This window comes from Hakea prostrata, chromosome 1 (genome assembly GCF_041222555.1).
Source record: "Hakea prostrata isolate BN-2017 chromosome 1, UWA_Hpros_2, whole genome shotgun sequence".
Lineage (NCBI taxonomy): Eukaryota > Viridiplantae > Streptophyta > Magnoliopsida > Proteales > Proteaceae > Hakea > Hakea prostrata.
Window position 1 is genome coordinate 71,910,442 of NC_142600.1, and position 24,623 is coordinate 71,935,064.

The following is a 24,623-nucleotide window of genomic DNA, read 5'->3' on the forward strand; positions in this document are numbered from 1 at the left end:
AGGAAGTTAGTATAGGAACGTTTTGAATACAGTTGGCTCCAACAAAATTATTGTTTTTATGATATTAAAACAAAGGGGTGGTGGCGCAGTTGGCTAGCGCGTAGGTCTCATAGCTAAGAGTGATCCTGAGGTCGAGAGTTCGAGCCTCTCTCACCCCAATTTTTTTTATTCCATTTGATTTTTCCTGAATTCTAAATCCATTCTAACGGAGTAAAGAATTTTAATAACATGAGCCCAAAATATAATTTTTATTTGTTCATGAAACAATTAAAGGAAAAAAAAAAAAAATTTAGTTAGGAAACAAAGAGAAGGGGGGTATAAGATTTTGACAATTAAGTTGGGAGGATTAGTCAATGCCAAAAGAAAATTAGGAGACCTTAAAGAACCGACACCTCACTTTATGTTTAAAAAACACAGAGATCCCAAAATTGAATTTTTATTTATCAAATTTATCACTGAAAACAGTTAAATTACTGTTTATTTTCAAAAATATCCTTATAATAAACAGTTCTGACAAGTTTTTAGTGACAAATTAGACAAATATATCCGATAAAAATCTAATTTTAGGTCTTAATGCTTTTTAAACATAAAATGGAGTGTCAATGCTTTAAGGCCTCCATTTTGGGATGCAAATGCAATTTGCTTTAATAATATTTGAAACCCTAAATTAAAGAATTTTAATAATATTTGAAACCTTAAATTAAAGAATTGGAACAGGATTAATAGTCTCAAATTTGAATCCAAAAGCAAAATTAGGGGTGCATGCCAATGTTTATGTTCAATTTTTCTAGTTCAGGTAAAAAGTGGTTTTTCTTGTTTTCATGCATTTTCATTGTTTCTCAATGTTTTTAGATGCCAAAATCATATATATATATATATATATAAGAAAAAGCATTTCTATGTCAAGAAAGATCGAAGAAAACAAGAAAGAAATTTTGAGGTTTTACTCGATAAGAAAAAGACACAAATGCCCGCATCCACCTTTTGAAGAAAAACGTTTATTTTTATGCTTGGTATTTCTCAAAATGGGCTCAATATGGTCTCAAACCACTGGTCCATTTCAAAACAAATTTTAAAGTACACAAGCAAGATACCGAATTACAAATACATAATTATGGTTGTTTTTCTTCTAAAATGTTTAAAAAAACAAAAAACAACCATAAAGCCGTTGTCATCATGCCAACTTCCTTCGGTTATCGACAGATGAAATATGAAAACAAGCTCCATCTACGCTGGTGAACTGAAGAGTGTCTCTGTATACATTAATTGTATATTTATAGACATCCTATATACATACTAATCACATAATTCTATCTTAAATATGTCCAGAACTATGAGAATAACAGACACCATCAACCCTTAACCCAAGCACGTTTTCCCCTAAAGCATATAATTTCCATCCACAATCTTAGCCCGGTCAAAATATTGCATCTACTGACCAACCCTCACCAATTGATCCAAGATCCCCTGGCAAGGCTGTAACTACTTTGTGTTTCTGCTTTGTATAAGGAAACCAGCCAACCCAGTGATATTAGGGATGCTAGCTGCTGCACTGCTCCAGTCTGAGTTAGTGCTTAATGGTGAGATCTGCTCTGAGGTGGAGAATGCCATTGATGAAGTAAATACTATCCTCAGCAATGAAAGATGTCCATGGCATTCCGCACAGGTTTCGGTACCCAACTGCCTTCCCCCCTGTGAAAGCGTAATTGCCATTGTATTTGATCGCATACTCCTCCTTCGGTTTTGATCTCACTGCAAACTTGTAGTTCACTGTGAACCTCACAGGTTCTTTCTCTTGCATCCCCAAAAATAGACCAAAGCAATGGAATGAATTCTGCAAATCCATATGACAGTGAGCTGACAAGAAGAAACCCTGCCCACCTAGGTGAAATGCCTGTGAATAGACTCTCCCTGATGGAAACAGTTTTGCACACTCCTCCCTCTTCAGGTCCAAGTACACTATGCATTGCCGCCTTGGCAACTCAAAGTCAACCACCTTAATTGGGCGGTACCTGTACGCCCTCTCTATATAACGGTGGCTGGTGGCAGCAGACTCCTCAGCAGCCAGGGAATGCTGCCGGTGGAGGGGCTCGGCTTTGAAAAAGAGGGCATCAAGTACAACTTTTGATGCCAGGTCATGATCAAAGTCATCGCATGTGAGGACTTTCTTTAGTTTTCTACAAGTCATGCAAGGGAAGCGGATGAGGTGGCTCAGGTGTGAGCCCAAGATCTCACGTCGCTCCTCCAACTTAGGGTAGTGGGCTCGGGCCCATTTCAGCACCAAGTCATAGACAGAATCCTCCAATGCCACCTGGAGATCATCACTGGACAGAACTGCCTCAAATCCTGGAAGTGGCAAGCTCAACACTTCTTCTTCAAACCTGCTTAGAGCAAGTAACAATTATTATTAAACTCCACCATAGATGATATGTTGATTCAAAAAGAACAAACACAAAAGAGGTCATGCGGACTAGATATGGGAAGAAACTTGCTTCAATGTTATGTTATGTCCAATTTTCATACAGTCCTATGTTGTCAGGTAGCAACCAAAGTGTTAATTAGCTCAGAGTCTCAGTGGCTACTGAATAATTGAAGATAAAGATACAAAAGGAAATCATTTAATACTGATAGCAAAGAAATTACAACATGTCGAATGAATAAAAGAAGGTAGGGTTCCCCTACAAAAAATTTAGGTTAACACAGCAATTTAAATGATGATAGCAGAAACTCACAAGCAGAAGGCAGGAAACCATTTTGAGTCCCATAGATACCATTAATAATAAGAGCCACTTGGGTTGTTACAGATACATAAAAAATGTTTTTTATACAGGTAATCTATACAAGTTCAGCATCAATTTATGAAATGTACAAGAAGTTAATCACACCCAAAAGGGATGACTCCACTATAATTCCCTAACGGAAAAACCATCAAGTAGAAAATACACATGCCCTAAATACTGGGTTAACTAAAGACAAAATTAGATGCTCCATGTTTAACAGCTTTAACAAAAAGGATTACCCATTTGAATTGACTACCAAGAGAGAAGAAAAACTTAATCTAGTTGTAATTAACAAAATGGTAGAATCCACTACTAATGATGGTAACCAAAGAGACCAGCGTATCGTGTAACAAGGTACTCACTTGGTTATGTCCTTGTAACGTGCAGCAAGGTAATGCTTTGCTGCCTCAGTCAAAGGCTGAACTGCTTCAGCCATTAAAACACTGGAAGGGAGCTCCAAATAAAGTAATGCAGACTCAGGTGTCATGGGGAGGGATCGTAGTAGACGGTTGCAGTATCTTACACATGTAGCGACCTCAAATTTGTCGGCAGCCATCAGCACATCCAGCAAAGCAGGTGCTCCTGTTGCTGATAGTGTATTACTGTACATAAATTTAAGGAGCTCCATCAAAGCAGCTTCCTCTGTCCATGTGGAATAATTGAAATAGAAGTAAGATTTCAATTTTCAGTTGCATGCTGGCATATAGTAGCAGAAACCTTTATCGTCAAAGAAGGAAAGAGCATTGCATAAGAGTCACCATGCCATAGTGTAGCAACAACATTTGGCCAAAGCCCTTACAAACCCACAGGAGTGGACTATTCAATCAAAAAGGGTCACATAAGGATATCTAAATTCCCATTTATGCCCCTTTTTGGCCAGAGGCCATTAGTTACATAATTTTCTGAACAACCTCTGAGGAAAAACAGAAAATTTCAATGTACAAAGACACCTAGCCTTTCTTAGCAAATGAATGTAGCGCCATGGACCACCGACTAACAGATCACCAAAATGGAGTTACGCAGTCTGAAGACTTAAAACGAAAAAGAAGTCCAAGAAAGCACACCAAGGAAGTTGCTGTATTGTTTTGTTTTTATTGATTTCATTTTTAAGCTTTTATTTCTTAAATGAACCAAGGTCTAATTCTGGATCAATGTTGGGTGAATTTAAGCAATTTGAATTAAGTTATCAGTTAGCAAAGTGTAAAATTTTAGGTCCATATGACCCACATTGTATGGACTAAGTAATACTGCAATCTATTGAGTTATCGGTTAATAACTCCATAATGCTGCTTGCTAGGAAAAACTACTACTCTCTGTTTCTTTGAATAGGCAGAAACTTTCTGCATCTATTCAGCTATGATCTCAGTTCCACACCCGTTCATTATTAAATTTTCCGCCATTAAAATCCACCCATAACCAAAGCCCACCTTTGAAAGATGATCTTGGATTTGGTTACTGATTTGAATTCTCAAACCAATGTTCCTTTACCCTCCCTCCAAATGGGGTATAAATAGCAGTTTTAAGCCAGTGGAATTACATAAAGGACTAGGAAATCCTAAATAGAAAAGGAAAGTAAACCTCCTAATCATGGATTTGTAAAGAAATCTAATGAAAGCTAACTTAAAACATAAAAGACTGTTTTATCCTTCACTTAAACTGGACCAAGAACTTACAAGTAAATAAACTAATGGAACCAAATGAACCATGGTTCAACTCTCAATCATGAAATAGACTACGTAACTATTACTAACGTATGCAACCTTTGGAACCCCTTCTAGGCCCGAAAGGGTAGCCCAATATGCATTAGAATCAAAGGACAAAAGGCCCATAGCCTGTGTAACTTAACCCTAGGATTATTTTAAGGAAAATAAGCCCAAACAGGTGTTGGGTCTAATATGCACAACATCAACTGGAAACGATTAAAGAACATGAGGCTTTTTAAGACTTTTGGTGCTACTATGCAGTGCTTGGTATCTCAAACCTGATTTATTCTGTTTTCATCTTTTATTTTCTTTTCTCCTTTTTCTCCAAAGAAGAAGATTGATCCCATCTCCCATTCCTTCCCTTTCATCAACCTAATTTTTTCCCTTAATGACACAATTGCTGATTAAAGATTTGGTTACTGAGCCTGCTTGCATTTTTTTTTTGGCAAAAAGGCATCTGTTGAGAAGAAGAAATAGAGAGTGACAAGCCTCTTGGAGCCAAGTAGTGGAAAATGGCCAATCAGTCCTCTGATAGGACAGGGCCTTCCTAGCTAGAGAATCAGCGATATGGTTGACTTCAGCCTGCTTGCATTTAAGATCCTCTGTAATTCAGATTGCATCAGTGACAAATCTGACTGTGTCCTAAAGCAGGCACAGCCTGCTGAATTAGGGTTTAATTAAATAATGGCCAAACTGTGTCAGCTTTAAACCAACTTTTAGGACATGCTTAGGGGGTGGGGAGGCAAGAACTTCTAGGACATGCTAATACTATGGAAATAAACTATCTAAAGATGAAAGAAAGTGTCGAGTCAGATAAATAAACTACAGTATAAGAGTTATCAAGAAAGGTCTTCTACAATTACCAGAGGCACTGATCCGCAAAGTGACCTGTCTCTGTTCTGATTCACTCATTCCATTTGAGAAAAGCTATGAAAAAAATTCAAAAGGAAACATTAGACCAACAGATCAACAAACAATTAAGGAAAGGACTAAGATTTAATTAGTTTTATACTTTGTAGAAATAAGGACTCTGTGCTGCTAAAATGGGAGAGCTGATGTGTACGGTTCTGGCTCTCAGAGCTGTTGTAGAATCCATGCTCCAGGAAGAATCATTGTTGCACGAAGTGCCATGACCTATGAAAGTAATAAGATGTTTCAATAATTGTACTACAAAGCTGCAAGGAGATGTGAGACATCTGTCTGCAGCCTCAACACCTACGAAATTAATAAGAAGCTTCAATATTTGTATTGCACAACTACACGGTGATGTAGGACAGAAAAATGGAATCACTTTAGATAACTTTGATTCAAGAGTTCTGCATTTTTTTCCCGGCAAAATCAATATGTGCGAAGTTTGAAGATTGCAACTAAAAGATTCAAGGAATTATATAGGTTGAAGGACAATGTTTACAATTAAGTGAAAAATAAACTGGCACAATGTATCCGCACTCAACGCTTCAAACTGCATAAAATTGTCTAGCTCTTGTTATATATCTCAGGAAACCAATAGAAACCAGAACTAAGAGCTAAAGAATGAGGGGCTATAGGTGCGCATCATTGGCAAGGCAAGCATACATGATTATCTTTTCCAGTTTTAAGAAAAGAGCAACTCAGTGCATGAGAATCCTGCTACTGAAGGGTCTGGAAAGGGAAAATATACACAGCCTTACCCCCAGTTCACAGGGGAAGCAGAAAACATAATAGAAGTCAAATGTTAGGAAACAGAGAATTTCTCTAATAAATATCCTAACCTAGAGTTCCTACTTTCCATTTTTTTGTGGTTCACCAGGTAGTGCTATACATTAAGACTTTATAGGTAGTCCCAAGGAGATCTGAACTAATGACCTCTTAATTAATGAGGTGTTGCAATACACTAATAATGATGCTCGGTGCCTCATGTTAATGTGTGAGCATCCTAAAAGACTCATGTTAATGTGTGAGTATCCTAAAAGAAAATAAAAATGTGCATTGAAGACAAAACCAATGTCTGCAAATAGGATAATGTGCCTTTTCTGATATCAAAATTTGGGAGAACCAAGCAAGATAGTCTTTTGGTCAGATCACCAGCTTAAGCCAATGGGTAGTGTCTTTTATCTTTTGATTTTCACATATCTTCGTAAACTTGCAGGAAAAGAGAGTCATCACCTAAAGAATTGCTATGAATAGCAATTTGATGAATGTCATTCATATTTTATTTTTTAATACATTCTTGAGTGAATTATCAAGAATGGCGCTCTGACACATTCCATTTTACTATACACTTCCTATATCTCAGGTTCTTACTCTATGCCTCCTATTTCTCAATTTATTCCTTTCTACATGCATTTAGTTTTCAAGATTGCTAGTGCATACTTCCAATAATTTAGCATTGTGCTTAAAAGGTGTTATTTCAAAAAGCAAATACATGTAGAATGCAACTTGATCCAGGCCACTATGGTGAACTGCGCCCCAAACCTTCCCCCAAAAATAAAATAAAATAAAATAAAAAATGCAGAACACAAAGAGCATTCTAACACCTGAAGTTGATTCTTCAGTCACGGCCACAACTTCCTCATCTTGATTCTCATAGGTCAAAATATCCTCCGAATCAGGCTGGCCGATGTTCAAAATCTGCTCCTCCTCATGGGTTACAGAAAAATCTGTAGGTGGAAGAAAAAGAACTAAGTTCTGCATTATGTATTTAAGCATAACAATGTAAGTACGAGCATGCATAAAATTTAACCACCCTGCTATTCCAAGAACCACAGGACCAATCAATAAGGCATCATAGAAAATGTGCTGCAAATTTGCAATGAGGCCTCCGGTTCTAACTTTTATGAAGTCCCCGCCCCACAATTCATTCGAAAGATACACTAATGGACGAAGACAGAAAACAATACTCTTGAAAAATGAAAGCCAAGAAAGAATACCTGACACATCTCGGACCTAAAAAATTGTTCACAGACGATACAAAACGTGTTTTATGATTCAAAAACTATAACAGGTATACAAGAAGCAAGAAAGGCTAACCGTTTTCCTTCTCGATGTCCTCCCTTCTTCGCTTCCGACTCTTAGCCCAATCAGCGATGGAACTGCAACCATCTCCGTCAGACTTGTTCTCTGGCAGTTCTGACACGATTTCAATCCGAAGAATTCGATCAGAGAAATTGCTGTTATTGAATGCAAAACTAAAATCCCCATCAGAGGTGGCATAAACACCAACAGAAAAATCGGAATTCATGATAGTTCGAGGATCAAATCGATCTGAGTCTGAGCCTTTCATGTTCGCATCTAAAAATATCACGATCAAGCTGAAAAAATAAGACGGAATAAGAGCGAGATGAGAGGGGAAGCTTTTCTTTCAACCTAAACCTAAACCGGAGCTGGTAATTGTTGGAAGGTGGAACAGCTTCATAGAAAATCTATATCAATAATCAATCTTCGAATTTGAACACTTCATTATAGAACTTAAATTCGTAACTGATCACAGCAAAATTCCAAGTGCAAATGGAAACTGCTAAACGGCCGTTTCCAAGCAATTCCACGGAAAATAAAATCAGATCAAATCCAGCACAGAGATGACTGATGAGTACTTTGCTTCAGGTAATGCACAAGACGGTTTCGCAAAGTATTTCGGACCGTTAGATCGAAATTTCGGTGACATTTTTATCTCGGGCATTCAAATTTAACGATTGAAATTTAATTTCGACCGAAATTTTTTATCTGACCATCAATAATCTCGCTTGAGCAGATGACTAGGAGTGTCAACAGTTTAGGTTCGGGCGGTTTCAGGTTAAAAACACTCAGCCAAAAAACAGTCCATTAAGAAAATAACGGTTTCGGGCCAATGCTGTTTGGGTTCGGACTGATTAACGGTTTGGGCTAACAATTTAGAATTGAGTTTCCTAACGGTTTGGATTCGGTTTACTAACAGTATGGTTAAAGTACTTTTGTTGATGTGTGGAATTTATCAAGAGCATATGGATAAATATAAACATTAAGTTCTTTCAAGTCTTTTGTGTTGGGTGCTCAAAACAAAAAAAAAAATTTGTTTGAAATAACATATCCAAATAACACAATAAATACAATCAAATTAAATAAATAATGCAATAATGCTAATGCACAAAATTATTATTTATCTTATTTGGAAACAATAAGATACCCTATTATATGGCATGCACGCGTTATACAGCATTGACATGCGTATTGCTCCATTTGGGATTCAACACATCATACCCCATGCCATTACATGATTTGCACGCATTATACAGCCCTGATATGTGTGTTGATCACTTTAGTGTTATCATGAGTTTTCCCCATAGGAAAAGATGAAAATTGATCCATGTCGTTACGTAGCCTGCACACGTTACATAGCCATATCAACCCATTCAATTCTCTATGGGATCATGATAAATAGAAAAGTTCATGTCTTCATCTTTTTATAATGCAATGCCAAATCTTGATATTCATAGAAATTTATAAATATTTAATAATCATGGCAAATCATAATATGCAAGAAGAGATAAAACACAATGATTCAAATATCATAGATAATAAGGATTATCACTCACAATCAAGATTAAGATGAAATCCAATGTTTCAAACTGTAGATAACATATACGATCTTCACTTGCAACATAAAAATCAAATAACACAATGATTCAAACGAGTAGATATAAAAGTATGTATTTCTCTTTTGTCGTAAATCTTTTCTTTGACTATTTTATCCTTCATTTTTATTCAAATGTCATATTTTGTCCATTAATTTTCTTATCTTTTTTATTTTTCTTTACAAATTGTTGGTACATTTTATAATTTTTTTAATTTATAAATTAATTAAAATTAGGAAAGAGAATTTCCTCCCATTGATTTCATTCTCTTGGGGGCGGGAAAAACAAACAGACCAAACCAGAGCAGGCAAAACGGGGCGAAGAAGAGGAAAAATAGAAAGGCAAAGAGCGGAGGGGGGAGGCACCCCCGCCGGGAAGGGGTCGAGGCCCCCGGGACCCGGGACCGGTCGTCCGCCGCCTTAAGTATTTCTTCTTCTCTCTTGCAGCCCCAGGACGGCCCTGCTGTAGAAATAACTTTTTTTTTTTTTTTTTGTGTGTTTTGGTATGTTCTTGGTGGTCAATTCAAATTGGTAATCCTTTGTGGTTAAAGCTATTAAACATGGATCATCTAATTTTGTCTTTTGTTAACCCAAATTTAGGGCATATGTATTTTCTACTTGATGGTTTAAATTGCTATGTTAACCTAAATTTTTTGTAGGGGAACCCTACCTTCTTTTATCCATTCAACATGTTATAATTTCTTTGCTATTAGTATCTTTACTGTGATTTGTAAATGATTTCCTTTTGTATCTTCATCTTCAATTATTCAGTAGCCACTAAAACTCTGAGCTAATTAACACTTTGGTTGCTACCTGACAACATAGGACTGTATGAAAATTTGACATAACATAACATTGAAGCAAGTTTATTCCGATATCTAGTCCGCATGACCTCTTTTGTGTCTTTCCTTTATATATATATATATATATATATATATTGAAATGCGTTACATTTTGTAATTGAAGAATTTAGAAAATCATTTAACTAATTAAAACTAAATAATATAATTTAATTCATATTGTTATGACATTAGAAATAAAAATTTACCTGAGATTTTCTTCTTATACGTTAGTAATATTTCAATTTCCTCCAATATATCAATCATATTCTTCAAAAAAATATATATTGAAAATCATTGGGTTGAATATAACTAAATATATAGAATAACTAAATACAATAGCGACAAATTTTTTTATTACTAATGTGATTTTTGTATGGTTATTTATTATCTTCAATCATACATAATCTATTTCTTAATTTTTTTTAAGAGACACCTCAAAACATTTCGTAAAAATGATGGACATCCCAAAAAGATGTCAACATGACAAAGACAACCAAAATGTCTCTTAAATTTTCACAATGGTACATTCTTGTTAGCAAATTTCTTAAAGTCATCCTTAGATAATCTCATAATTCATACATTACTATTAATCTCTTGTTACTTTATAATGTTTCTCAAAAAAATATTGAATCATTAATTTCATCTTGTTGATTTATTTTTAATTATTTATTTTATATTATAAGATCTAGAACAATACAACAAAAGTATATTTGTCATTTATTTTAACTAATCAATGTTTCTAATGAAAAAAAAAAATAAGTCATTGCCAATTTGGCATAGTTTTGGGGCATTATGCTTTTCGCCAATTATCTTGGAGTGTCCCTAAAGTTTTTCCAATAAATATTATGCATAGTGTATGAACAAAGTAGTTTAAAATTACTAAGAAACAATAAAAAAATAAATGATATACTCTTAAAACGTCTCCACATGATTAGCATTTATAATAAACATCACAATTTTAAACATTTTATTGTGTTCATTTAATTCAATACTTCACATTATACCGTTCAAAATATAATTTGTCTTTATAATACATCCAACAACTTTATAACAAATGTCATATATTAGTATTTCTTATAATTGGTTTATTTGATTGGGAGGTGATCCAATTTAGTTTTAACAAATATTTACCAAATGTTCACTAGGCAGAGTATTATGAAATCTATTAAAAATTTTGTACACAAATATTTGAAAACTAATTAATTACCATATATATCATATCATGCTATTATATAAAAGCATATACTCCATTTTCATCACAAATCTTTCACTTGACTATTGTATCCTTTGTTTTTGTTTAAATGTCATATACTTTATACTAATATTTCTGTCATTTTATTTTATTTTTCATAAATTATTAGTATCCTTCAATCCCAAACAGCCATAACTTTAAACCACTAATTAAAACATTTAATCAAATAAGAAGCATTTTTTTAGAAAAGAAAGTAAAATATGTTTATTTTTTCTTTCATTTTTTTTTATTTCAAACAATTTTCGTTGTAAACAACAACAAAAAGCCTTCTTTTCTCTTTTCTCTTTTATTTTTTATTTTAAATGTATAATTCAAAGTCTACATCAAACTAAGAAAGAATTTTTTTTTTAAAATAAGAGTAAAGATAATATTTTTTTTTTTATATATATATAAAAGTTAGAGGAAATATAATATTTATTTCTTTCCTTTTTTTTTTTTCAATATTAAACCACCTTCTTTATAAATCATTTTTCTTCCCCAAAAGATCTCAAACAAGTTTCCGTATAAACATTTCTTCGCTAAGGTTAAGATTATCTCGGTTTTTCTTGCTTTCCTCATTGTTTTAATTTCTCAGGATTTTATTTTTGAAGTTACTGGTTTGGTGATGAAGCTTATGTGGACTAGAGTTGTTTTTGATCTGGGCATCGTTCCTGAATCTGAAGACAAACCCTTGGTATCTCATTTTTGGTTGATTTTCGATTGATTTGTTTGAGTTTTCTTTTTTTAATTGTTTTTTTGTTTTGGTAGATTGAATAAAAAAAAGTAACCTATTGAAAAAAAAAATTAAAAAAAACAAGGGTATTTTCGTCACAAAAAATATTAAAATAACGATTTCTGTTAAATTTGTCCTTATTTAATCATTTCTTGAAACCACAGGAGAGCCATATGCAAAAGAAAACTTAAACTGGACTAAAAGTGATCTGGATCAAACCTCGAGGGGTCCAGATGAAAATTACCCTATTTTTATTTAACAGCTTAATGAGTTAAATAAAGATTCACATTTACACCCAAAATTTAATGGAGAAACATCTTTTGCACAACAATGCACATATATATCAAATGAGGCTGAAAAAGGAAAAGTAAATACAAGATTATTGAGAATTTTTAAAATTTAAAATTAAACTTTTAATTTCAACCAATCATTTGGTACAAAAATAAATTACTATTCATAAACCAGACAGAGGATTTTTTTTGGGTCAACCCCTTGAGTTATGCACTTTATCAATCAGATCTTAGACATCTCTTGACGTTAGAAAATCACACTTGAGTACTGATGTAAATAAGTTAAATATTTCAAAATGACAATAATAACCTTGCATGAAAAACCCATGCTTAATTTTTGTTTTTTTGTTTTTGCTTTTTTTGGCTCCCTCTATTGTTTGTAGCTTCTTCTTCTAATCATAAATTCTCACAAAATTTGAGAGATAAACATCATAAAAAGTATTTTTAAACTTAGGATGTAAGAGTAATACTAAAATGGGTAAGTAAAAACAAATTGACACTAACGGTGTTAGTAATAGAGGTCTGTCTAATAACTTGAATAATTCAATAGATGATAATAATAATAAAGGGCAACTCAAGGTATTGCACTGAAAAATTCCCTTAAACGAAAACACATAGAGTTCTTAGTTCTACTCCTACCAAAAGAGAGATCAATATCTATCTTATCGATTGTAGTTGATATGATATGTATCGGCTAGTGTCCTATCGTATCGTGAAATTAAACCTTCTTATAGATACGTATCGGTTTCATTGGATATTTAAAGCTTGGGTTCCGCAACCTGGCCGTGAACCCTCTGGTTATGCAACGGGAACCATTTGAAATCCTCCCCGAGTCCCCGTTCGCTTTGTCTCTTCGTTGATGAGCTGGTCGTGGATTTTGCTCCGCAGCAGTGCAGATACTCATTTTAATCGCTATTAATGACTTCATTTAGATGGATTCTTCAGCTCCACAAAGACATCCCTCGAGCTGCTCGTTTCTACTCTGAAGGGCTGGATTTCGGTGTCAATGTCTGCACTTATCGATGGGCGGAGCTTCAATCTGGTCCTCTCAAATTAGCTCTTATGCAATCCAATAGGTTGGTTTTCCCTCTGCCTCTCTTCTGCGCGTTTGTATTTTTCTTTGAAGTTCTTTCTTGATCACTCATCCATTACTTAATCCCACTCACGATTCAATTCGATGGAAGTCAAGTTTGAGATGAATCTGGATTTAAACCTAGTGTATCGTGAATTAAAAATTACGAATTTTGATGTTATTCTCCAAGAATTGGAAATTCGTGTAGAGTTATTTGGGGCTATCTCATTATTGAAAGCTGGACACAAGGTTTGATCTTGATAACGTTGTGAGAATCCGGCCTTTGATCTTCAAGACTGACTGCTAGCACCCGCTGCCATATGGACCGTGGGTGATCTTGGGAAAATTTCCCCCCTTCATATGCATACTCTCAAATTAGTGTATATATAAGATTGGACAAAGGCACACAAAGTTAAACATAAAGTGCAGATTACATTGCATTATCAACATCTGCCCAAAAGAACAAAGTTGCAAATTATTGTAAACAAAGCTGGAGATGATGCTGTCTTCAAGAGTTCCATTTACTAGAAGCAATAGGTTCTTAGTTTGATTGATTTCAAGGTAGGATGCATGCAGTGTTCATTGTAGAATAATGATTCCACCCTAGCCACGCTTGTGGGGTTCCTCCTCCCCGCACCTAAAAAAAAAAAAAGAAGAAAAAAAGGCTGAAATCTAATTCCTGCTTCACAGTGAGCATGTTGTGCAGAAGGGATACTCTTCGCTACTTTCCTTCACTGTAGCTGACATTAACAGCACAGTCACAAAGTTGATGGCATTGGGAGCAGAACTGGATGGTCCCATCAAATATGAGATTCATGGCAAGGTAACATCCTATTTAGACTAGTTTTTTGCCATCATAACTATCAACCCAACACAGCATGCTGGTTTGTGTTGCAGGTTGCAGCTATGCGATGCCTTGATGGTCACATGTTGGGCCTGTATGAACCTGCATGAGAGCAACAATGGAAGTTGGTATATTCAAAGTAGTGATCAAGCTAGACAAAACTGTTAATGGCCCTAGTAGGTGAGACCTTCCATTGTGGCGTCTCAAGATTTCTTTGAAGAAATTGCAAATGTATGAGAAATTTCTCCCTTCTTTGGGTTCCCTTGAATTATGGATAATGTTTGTTCATCCAGATCAATCAACGCAGTGCATAAGGTGTGGAGTGTTGGGCCTGAAAGCATTCATATGAGTTAGGGTATAAACACTTCTGAGTGATAAATGATGGAAATTTATTTGAAATGCAATTGATATAGTCTATAAACCAAAACCCACACATATGCGTGGGATTGATCAAACATTTGACAGTTTAAGCTAAGGAATTTTCTTTGCAAATGATCATCTTGATATGCTGATAGGAACAATCTGAACAACTCACCTGCCTGTAGATTAATGTGCATATTAATACCTTTCATGTAGATGGGGTATCTCTCATCATCCTCATCTCCAAGAACCAAGATAATATCAGCTTTAGATTGTTTTGTTAGTTGAGCTGCTCTTCTTTCCCTGCTTATGGAGTTCTCATCTTGTACCTTAGGAGGAAAAGTGGGTCATTAGTTTTAACATATAAAACTATTTATTTTGTACATCAAAATGTCTTTCTGTCTGCGTTTGATCTTTCGAATACCTGCTGTACTTGGAGGTGAAGATACATGTTCGCATGGAAGAAAGGCTTCATTCCAACCTCATGAATGGAAACCCGTTTCTTTGATGCAGTTTCAACGTTGAAGATCTTACGGTTTCCCACGTCGATCAGATTATAGCTGTGGCCAACTGAAGGTTCTGATAAACGAATCCTCTGAAGGCCAAGAAACAATGTAATCAAAATCAAGCAGGGAGAGGGCAAGACAGAGAGAGACAGAGAGATGTGAATACACTTAGTGCATCATCAAGGCTGGTTGCTTCAAGCAGATCTCGAGAAATAAAGTTCCGTGCGATGCCACCAGGTACAATTTCCCTTTCAGATGGAGGTACAGAGTTTAGAGTAAATGCCTGAGGAAAGAACATTATACAAAAAGAGATATCCATATATATTTAGTAAAAGAATGACAAAATCTTCTGAGTAGTATCTCTCATAATTAACCATTACTTGCTTTCAGTGAAGATCCAGATGAAACAATCTAGTATTACTTGTGGTGACATTACCAGTCCATTGTTGTTGAACCCAAAGGCACAAGTTGGGAGTTCGCCTGCATATGTGTAAGCAGTGAACTCTAGTCCTGTTGACAGTCTTCCCTTAATCAGATACCTATGGAAGTAGAGCACAATTTAGTCAAAAGCTCAATATTTAATAGCCGGGTCAGCCTAACATGCAAAGCTTATCCACTATGTATCTCTAAAATGTGTGTCAGATTCACATGGTGTCTTGGTTATTATGGTTCAGGTAGAACTGTCTCGTTGAAATTGGTATGTTTTCTATGTTAGCCCCTGAACTACACCAATCCAACAGTGTTTATGAGCTGAAGCATTACGTGTGGCCAACCAAAGCAACATTGGCATCCTCATTGTGTGCCGCAATGGCCATGTAGTCATTTACAACGAGAACATCGGAGCAGTCATCTGAGGTCTCTACATCTGTAAGCGTTGCAGATGCTGTTGCTGTTTTGGGGAGAAATGGGACCACCTCCTTCCTGAAGTTGAGTAGTATTATCTGTGTCAACAATATAAGCAAGCCAGAATCAGCTGGAATTGAAGCCATCGACAGTATGTGATATGGTATTCATTCTCGTTAAGTTTCAAAGTGTACATGGAGATGAGGCACGCCGCTACCATCTGCGATCCCTAAGAGCTCATCCCAGTACCTGGGGAACTTGTGCTTGTTGGTGTCGGAGAGTGATCTGATCACTTGCAGAGACTGAGGGGACTGAGCATAGGGAAGGAGTTGTTGTCTAAAGATGAGGTCTGTGGCCAATCTGCTCTTTATTAAGTTGGAGAACCTCTTACCTATGAGGAAGCCCATCTGGTAAGCGTCTTCACAGGGTCCCACCTCAAGTGTCTCCAACTTATGTGCCATTCTTGTGCTTCCCATGGCTGAACTGCTGTCTTTTGGAGCGCTGTGTTTCATCCCCCTCCGTGTCCCTCTTTTTTCTTGCTCTGTTTTATGTGTCTGAAAGAGCCATCAGTACCACCCAGCAAGCATCTTATCCGTTTCTCATTCGGAAAAAAGGAAAATGAAAAACAAGCATCTTATCCTTTCCTTTCTGGTCACAGCCCTGGGCCTCAATACCAACTCACTGCATTACATATAACGAAACCCATTAAATGGAAAACTGATTAGTGAGTTTCGTATTGGTCAAGTAATTTTAGGAGACATCATCTCATATCCAATGTTCTATTATGCTGGTCAATATATTTTGAGCAATGTTCTATTATGCTGGTAAATATATTTTGAGCAAATTGCACTGGCATCCTCAAAATGGAGGCCTTAAAGCACTGACACACCAATTTTTATTTAAAAAACAACGAGACCCCAAAATTGGATTTTGATTGGATATATTTGTCAAATTTATCACTGAAAATGATTAAATCACTATTTATTTACAAAAATATCCCAATAATAAACAATGTCTAAAAGGTTTTCAATGATAAATTGAACAAATATATCTAATGAAAATCTAATTTTGGGGTTTCTATGTTTTTCAAACATAAGGTAGCATTAGGCCTCCATGCAATCTTGCTAATATATTTTGGCATTTTAACACATGTTTTATAGTAAGAAAGAGAGATGGATCAATATATAACATATTGGTTGTATCTAATGCGGCCACATATCATCTAATATTGCATTGACTCGAAAGAGGAAACGTTGGTACAATAAAACAACATAAAACTGATGATCATTATACGACTTTGGAAAAACATAACTGAACTATAAGCCATGATAAATCCCTAAGAGAGTTTATAGGGATGTTTTTAAGATCCTGGTTAGATGTTTCCAAGATACAGGGGGAAAGTATAAAAGATACAGGATAGGACTAATACCATGATTCGTTGAACTTTGGGTTATACCAAGAATAATTTCTAAGCATTTATTTATTTGTACTCATCATGGATTATGTCTCCTCATTTACCCACACTTCCTGGATTTGAGTTGTGTGTTGCATGCCTTCTTTTATTGCCTTCCTTTACTAGACACTTGAAACCCTAAGTTGAAAACCTCAAATATCATCATATGTTATAAGAGGATGGAAGCATATAAATATAAATAATACTCTAAATAGAGAAATGGGTTGGTCCATTGGGATGGGTGATACCATGTTGCAGAGCCCAACATGAGATCGATGATGGGCTCCAGGTGGGCCTAGTGGTCCAACTGTTCAGGCCTTCTATTACCATCGGACACAAAAATTGCTCCCACCAACAGGGGTGAGTTAGGATTTAACTGGGGGTGAATAGCGAGAATCCATATGACCTCCTTGTTGGGTGAATGTTAACGCCTTTTCATCACACATATTATATGGGGGTCCATGTGAGATCCATTAGGGTTCTACCTCTGATTTTTTTTATTATATTTAGATGAGAGACCCAGACATTAAAAATACAATAAAATTTCTGCAAATAAATAATAAAAAATTCAAATAATATATATATTTTTTTCAATTTTAGGAATAAGTTGTTTAGAAAATTCTCAAACCATTTTTCTAAAATTTCCTCCAAATCATTAGTATTGATTGAAAATTAGAAAAAAAATGAACTCAACTAAACAACTCAACTTAGTATATTCCAATTCCCACAAAATTGTTTAACTATTAGCTAGTATCCGATTTAAAATTGAACCTCACTAAACAAATCACTAGACAATACTATAAACAATTTTGAATTAAATGTTTTAAAAAAAAATTAGTTTAAGAATGGTTTTCTAAAACGAATAAGAAATCAGATACTAATGATATGTTTAGTTTTTTATTTTTTTTGGGTAATCTAATGATTTGTTTAGTTGAGTTCAATTAGTTCCATTTAGAAAAACAATCAACATCATCTCGTATCCAATATTCTGTTTGTTTTTGGTGACCTATTCTATTATATTAATATATAAATTTTGTTTGTTCCAATAAAAACAACATAAAACTAATGGGTCATTCTACGAATGTATGAGAAAAACATCAATGAAGCTTGCTTATAGCAAAATCCCTAAGAGTGTTTATATGAGAGGCTTGAAAAGAATTTTTTTTCTTTTCTTTCCAAACAAGATGTTTTAAAGATACAAGGAGCTCAAATGACTATAAAGATAGAATTAAGAATAGACATTTTTGCATGGTGCCCCCTTAAGTGGGGCTCAAATTAGTGACTGCCCCATTAAGGGTGATATATTCTATGGTGTTTTTTTCGCATAAAGTGAAAATTTTCAAATTATCCCCCTTAACGGTTAAGTGTTTTGACCATTAAGTTAGGGTTGTAAAATGACCATTATACTCCCATTAATGTGTAAGGACCAAAATAGTTCTTGTTAATTTTTTTTCACTCCCTTCCATTTACCTCCATTGTCTTTCCGAAGAAACTGCTTCGAAACAAAGCTCTTTCTCCACTACTTCTGACTCTTGCCAATTTCTTGAAGAGTGCATAAACCTCTGCATTTTCTTTCTAAGACTATCGTTTTTATCAATTTCAATCGTTTAGGTTATGTTTTTAATACCAATTGAGAAAGATTTTGGTTGGTAGTGAAGCTCAATGAAGTAGGAGTATTTGCCCTAATCCCAGATGTTGAACAATGACCTAGCTAGCTAGATAGGCTGTAGTTGGAATTAGCCTTGGCTGGTAATCCTGGTTTTCTCTAGAGAAGGCTTTAACCAAAAAGGAAAGAAACTAAAGAATTACCATGGTGAAAACACATTCCCGGTATAAATTACTCAAGATAACAATCAAAAGGGGTTTTAAAATAAATAAAAGCCAAACAAATTTGTTTGTTTGACTAAACAATTAGAAATTTTCATTTTATGCAGAAGAGGCACCATAGAATATTTTGCCTTTAAGGGAGCAATCATGAATTTGAACTCTACTTAAGGGGGCGCCATGCAAAAAACTCATAAAAATATCTATGCATGAAGGGTGATGATAAGTGTCAAAACCATAGAAGGACAAAGTAGTGAATTCCTTAACACTTCGGGTTTAATGGGTTATGCCAAGAATCAGTTTTAAGCCTTTATTTATTTGTACTCACAATGGATGATTTAGTAGTCATATATGGAAGATGAGAGTTATTGAAACCACCATTCTTTATGATTTTCGTTAATGATTGTATTGTATTAATAAAATGAGACAATAGAAAGGATTAATGATGAGAAGAAGTTATGGAAATCAGGCATGGAAGTAAGTGGTTTTAAGTCAAGCAAAATATAGATAGAATGATGAATGATGCCTATAACTACATTCAAACTCACGAGTCATGAGAGTAGATTCAGTAGTGAAACTTAATGAGTGAGAATCTACATTCAAATCTGAATCTGAATGACGGTTGAAACCTGAACCTTGATTATGTAGGTGGTTGATTCTTCATCATCTGGGTAGATAGAAACTAGAAAATCTGGATCTTGGAAAATGGTCTATTTAGGTTGTCATCAAAATATGTTAGATTAATACAAAAATTTGATGCACACTGGATAGATAAAATGAGTGCATATAGCAAAGATGAGAATACTAACGATGTCCAGCAAGACTAAGGGGTTGTTTGACAACACTCTTTGGGAGCTGTTTCTTGTGCTCAGTGCTTTTTTTTGGTATAGAATCGATGAAATCTTGTTTGGTAAAGTGTGCTGAAAAAGGTGTGTTGCTTCACCAAAATGGGCAGAACCGGACATGAACCGGGAGCTTTGGCACACTTTAGATTGTGCCCAAGAAGCTCCAAATTGAAGTTTCTTGGGCATGGGCACAAAATCGTGGGAAAATGCAGGGCACAAACTGGAGCATGATGGTTTGGAGGGCTATTGATTTCTTTTTGCATTCTAAACATCAAAACCCCTCTTTATGATACTCTTTTCTCATGCGCTTTTTGCTTTGTCTCTTTGCAATACCCGCTCTTGCTCTCGTGATCGCTGGTTTCAACAAACAAATGCCGATTGAAGTTGGGAAGATCTCTACTATCGACGACTACGAACAAGATGTGTTGATCATCTTTCTTTTTCTTTCCTCGGTTGGATCTCTGGTTTCGATTTTAGTTATTAGTATTATTATTATTTTTTAAAGTTTATTTATTTATTTACTTATTATTTATTTTTAACTCTAAGTCTTGACAAATGCTTGTTTGTAAGATTCTTGCTATTTCTTTGTAAATACCGAGTATGTGCTATGTCTTTGCGCAAATTTGTGCTATCTCCTCTAGATCTCATTTCTTGCATTTTCTTCTAGTGGCATAAAATTGTAGATCTATTTGATAGTCAAAATTTATCCGTTCTGAAAAAATGAATTTCATGTTGAGGTTCTTGGTTTCAGTGTTGAATAAATCTCGGTTTGTGATTAATTCTCAAATCTCATTACTTGGATCACAATATTAGAAAGTTGCATTTATGTCAAATTCAAATACCTCGTTGCAGATTTCCGTTCGTCTTAGAAACGATAATCAGTAAACCCTCTTTGATCTATTACCTTGTATATTCCCTCATGTGTTGTGTGAAGTAAATAATATCAACCTAGAAATAGAAAGCAAAATATTCTACTTTTATAACTCTTGATCCCTTTTCTTTTCTTCTAATGATATTAAAATATGTGTTCAAAAACATGTTAAGATGACCCTTGGAAATCAGTTATCTAGGTTGAAGAGTTATATCATTTCTTTTTGGCTTTCAAATAAATATAGGTTCAGAATTATACCATTTCTTTTTGTTATTTGGAATAGAGCCTACTATAATTTGGTCAAATTTGGGGAAAGAGTTATTCCTTGTTCAATAGTTAGATGTTGGCTTGTTGTAGTAAAACCAACTTATTCTGAAGTTGCCTTTATCAATTGGCGCACGGTTTGGTGTCTAGAACTGAAATTACAGGCTTTACTTTGCTCTCCCTCCCTTTTGTGAGTATGCATGTGTTCAACTCTATTTACCTAGTTAAACTTGTGTGAACAAAATAGAAATTGTTTATTGTTTCATAATCTCCCCCCTTTTAGGAATATGGGTAGTGTTCAAAATCATTTTTTGTTTAATTGTGTTTGGTAGAAATTGAGATATAGTTTGTGTTTGAGTTATTTTAAAATATATCTTTGAATTCATGTTGCAACTCTCACTTTTGGAAATAAAAAGCATAAGATATCTTATTTTCTAAATATGTAACTCAAATAATGATTTGATTAAAATTAATAATTAATAAATTAAGTGAAATAAATTGGCCAGTTCTCTATTTGGGCACTTCTTTTTCAAAGCATTCATGTGTGACTTGGAACAAGTCTTTCTTCTAGGAAAGCTATATAGAATATGTGGTTTAAATGCAATGAACACATACACATGTTGTCAACTTCAACCAAGTTGAAGACAGAAACAATTCAAGTAAATTCAAGAACGTCAGTCACCAAATAAGAGCTTTTAGACAATTTACTCGTCTGCGACTCATTCCAAATCAACTTGCCAACGTAAAAGCACCATAATGAAATCCATTTTTTGCAAAGATCATGTGGAATTTAAATAAAAAGAACCATAGGTGAACCCAACTTGAACAAAAGCACTTGTGGAGAAACAAGAGTTGTTTAGGCTTAGTTAAATTATTACAAATAGGACAATTTATTGTGTGTTGCATAATTTTATTTAGAGTTACTAGGCTTGCTTAGGAATTTGTACTACGGAAATAAATATATTTTGTTTAATACTAACTGGTTTGGTACTTGAAAACAATATGTATTTATTTTATTTATCATGTCTTATGAGTTTAGGGAATTTTCTAGGAATGCTTATTCTTAGTTGAAGTAATAGTGAATGTATTATCTGTTTGAATTAATATTGAATGTATTATATGTTTGAAGTCATCATGAATTATACATGGATTCATCTCAACATGAGATTGTCTGTTCTCAAAAAGAGTGCCATTTGGACTAGAGCATACACGAAAGTGTTTGTGGCATTTGTCAACCTTATGGTGGATGAAGTGAAGAAAGGTAGTAGGACAACCACTGCATTCAATCCAAAAGGGCGGCAAAACATCTATGAGGGTTGCAGACGTAACACTAGGTTGGGTTATGAGAAGGAACAACTAAAAAAAGAAGATGAACAAACTTAGACAAGACCATGCAAGTTTCAAATGCTTGAAACTTCTGGTTTTACATGGAATGATATCAACCGCACTGTTACCATTGATAGTGATGCCATATGACATCAACACATTAAGATAATCTCTTCTTTACATTGATTTTTTTTCTTCTATTGAAACAATTTATTCTAATTCATCAACTTAATTTATTAACTATGCAATGTGTTTGACAGGAGAACAAAAGTTGGATCAAATTCAAGAAGTATGGCTTCTTGAGTGGCCAATGCTTCAAGAGGTATTTGGGGGTACGTATGCATCTGGAAAAGGGGCAACAACTACTGACATTGCATTGAGTTGTATGGATGCAACCAATTTAGACACGGATTAGGATGTCTCAGTGGGTGAATTCAGTTTAGGTGGAGATGATATTGAGATCATATCTCAACCACACATGATATGGCCTCTCCTACCTCTCAGATTTTGACACACAATGGACCAATCACTTCAACTGATAGGCATAACAAGACCCACAATGCAATGAGGAAGAGCAACGACTCTGAAACTAAGCAATCAAAGTGTGCTCCAATCAATTTTAGATATGATGAAAGCGAAGGCTGAAAGTTATTCAAGGGCTTCTGGTGATCAATCCAACACACAATATAGTATTGCAAATGCTATTGAGGTGTTGCAAGTGATGCCCCTCGATGAGGACATGCATATCATGGTTGTGCAATGGATCATGTCGGACCCAACTTGGAGAGAGAGGCCTTCGTAGCCAGTAATCTCAGTTTCAGAAAAGTTATTTTCAAGACATTGAACAGTGGCTCCCAACCCCCCCCCCCCTTCCTCTCTTTAGATTGGTTTATTTAAAATAATTAACCTGATTTGGTTTGATGAACATTTTAGTGTTTGTATGGATATGGATATTTGGATGGTATTGTTGTTTTTGTTGTTATTTGACTACGGTTGTATGTGTGTTTGTTGCACTACATTTTGGATAATATGTTTGTGTATCTTTAAATACTTATAGATATATATTTTCAACTTTTGCAAAAATGTGTCATGAGTTCTCTGTGGAAACTCAAATTGCAATTGTGATTGCTTGTTGTGCAATTCACAATTATATATATATTTGTGATCAACAAATTATTGATAAATTATCTGAAACATTCGGAGACCCGCATTAGATATCGGATGAAAACTCATCAAAATATTATGTACCTCCCCTGCCACCAGCAACGCTCAAAGCGAAGTAAGACAAATGAAACAATTAAAGAGCGAATAAATTAGCAACAAAAGAGGGAATGCCTACAATCACTTTTTTTCTTTTTTGGTAAGAATAGCCTCCAATCACTTAAGACATTATATTATTTGGTTATGAAATTATTTTGTTAACATTTTCTATAGCATTTGTGGGACAATGTTTGAATTAAGTTTAAATACTTCTATTTTAACTTGTTTTTAATATAATTTTTATTTTAAAAAGTGGGCGTGCTTTTACCAAACAAGATTTTTAGCAAACAAGATTTCAACCGGGTGAATTAAGAAAATTGGCACAAGCACACTAGAAAGTAGAAACTGATATTCTCGCCCATTTGGACAAAAAACACCAAGAATTATTGTCAAACAACTTCTAAATTGATTAAAACCAATTTGAAATTGCAACCATTCAGAACAAGCTCCATGAGAGCTAGATAACCCTGACCATTTAGACTTCAAATTTTTAGGTTCTGGAGTAGAAGTAAACACAGAAGATTCTAAGATTAACGAATCTTTTTTTTTTCTCCCTTTGCCCTGAAATTATTAAATATATCCAACAAAATAACACAGTTTAAGAGGCACCGTGTGACAGAACAAAGGATGTCAACAAAGCTTTACCACAAAAAGGTACGAAAGAACATCCACTTCAATCATCTTTCCATTTCCCTTTTTAAATCCCTTCTTAATTTAAAGTGCTGCAGGAATAGTAACGTGAACATTGAACAACCCACATTCCCATTAAAGCACTAGCAGTTTTGTGTTTCTTAAAGTTGATGCAACCATCAACTAGTGCCACACAGGGAAGGCCCAGCTCAGAGTTTGAAAATAAGGGGAAGTATGGAGTCTGCAAAGATCATCTGTATCACCTGTTTAATGGTGTGGTGTGGATCTTATTAGGGTTTCATTGTAGAGTTCTGTTTTGGGTTAATGTTGTTTAGCGATCCATAAATTCTCAAAACTG

The 24,623-nt window shown here is 34.8% G+C and overlaps 3 protein-coding genes and 1 non-coding gene across 7 annotated transcripts; 2 read left to right on the top strand and 2 right to left on the bottom strand.

Annotated features, from left to right (window-relative positions):
- The first annotated feature begins 74 nt into the window (after positions 1–74).
- On the top strand, positions 75–158 carry TRNAM-CAU (transfer RNA methionine (anticodon CAU)). The gene is given in 2 exon segments: positions 75–112; positions 123–158. It is a non-coding gene; the product is annotated as a tRNA-Met (tRNA).
- A 1,053-nt stretch (positions 159–1,211) lies between these two features.
- LOC149029801 (BTB/POZ domain-containing protein POB1-like) lies at positions 1,212–8,027 on the bottom strand. Its single transcript, XM_089142148.1, has 6 exons — positions 7,493–8,027; positions 7,000–7,122; positions 5,496–5,617; positions 5,347–5,410; positions 3,143–3,422; positions 1,212–2,381 (listed from the first exon to the last, which is right to left on the bottom strand). The coding sequence occupies exons 1-6, from the start codon at positions 7,743–7,745 to the stop codon at positions 1,568–1,570; spliced, it is 1,656 nt and encodes a 551-aa protein (XP_088998274.1). The 5' UTR covers positions 7,746–8,027; the 3' UTR covers positions 1,212–1,567.
- Positions 8,028–12,970: 4,943 nt separating this feature from the next.
- Positions 12,971–14,308, top strand: LOC149029802 (uncharacterized). The gene is made up of 3 exons (XM_089142156.1): positions 12,971–13,243; positions 13,930–14,062; positions 14,137–14,308. Exons 1-3 carry the CDS (start codon positions 13,086–13,088, stop codon positions 14,191–14,193), a joined length of 348 nt encoding a protein of 115 aa, XP_088998282.1. The 5' UTR covers positions 12,971–13,085; the 3' UTR covers positions 14,194–14,308.
- LOC149029803 (uncharacterized) lies at positions 14,057–16,304 on the bottom strand. 4 transcript variants are annotated; one of them, XM_089142154.1, is made up of 8 exons: positions 15,987–16,304; positions 15,712–15,890; positions 15,386–15,488; positions 15,116–15,232; positions 14,868–15,038; positions 14,649–14,772; positions 14,271–14,414; positions 14,057–14,175 (listed from the first exon to the last, which is right to left on the bottom strand). In XM_089142154.1, exons 1-7 carry the CDS (start codon positions 16,302–16,304, stop codon positions 14,287–14,289), a joined length of 1,140 nt encoding a protein of 379 aa, XP_088998280.1. In that variant the 3' UTR covers positions 14,057–14,175; positions 14,271–14,286. The 4 variants fall into 4 exon arrangements, with proteins under 4 accessions (XP_088998280.1, XP_088998277.1, XP_088998276.1 ...); XM_089142151.1 differs by having other exon boundaries at positions 14,057–14,185; XM_089142150.1 differs by lacking the exons at positions 14,057–14,175; positions 14,271–14,414 and having other exon boundaries at positions 14,462–14,772.
- Between the last annotated feature and the right edge of the window lie 8,319 nt (positions 16,305–24,623).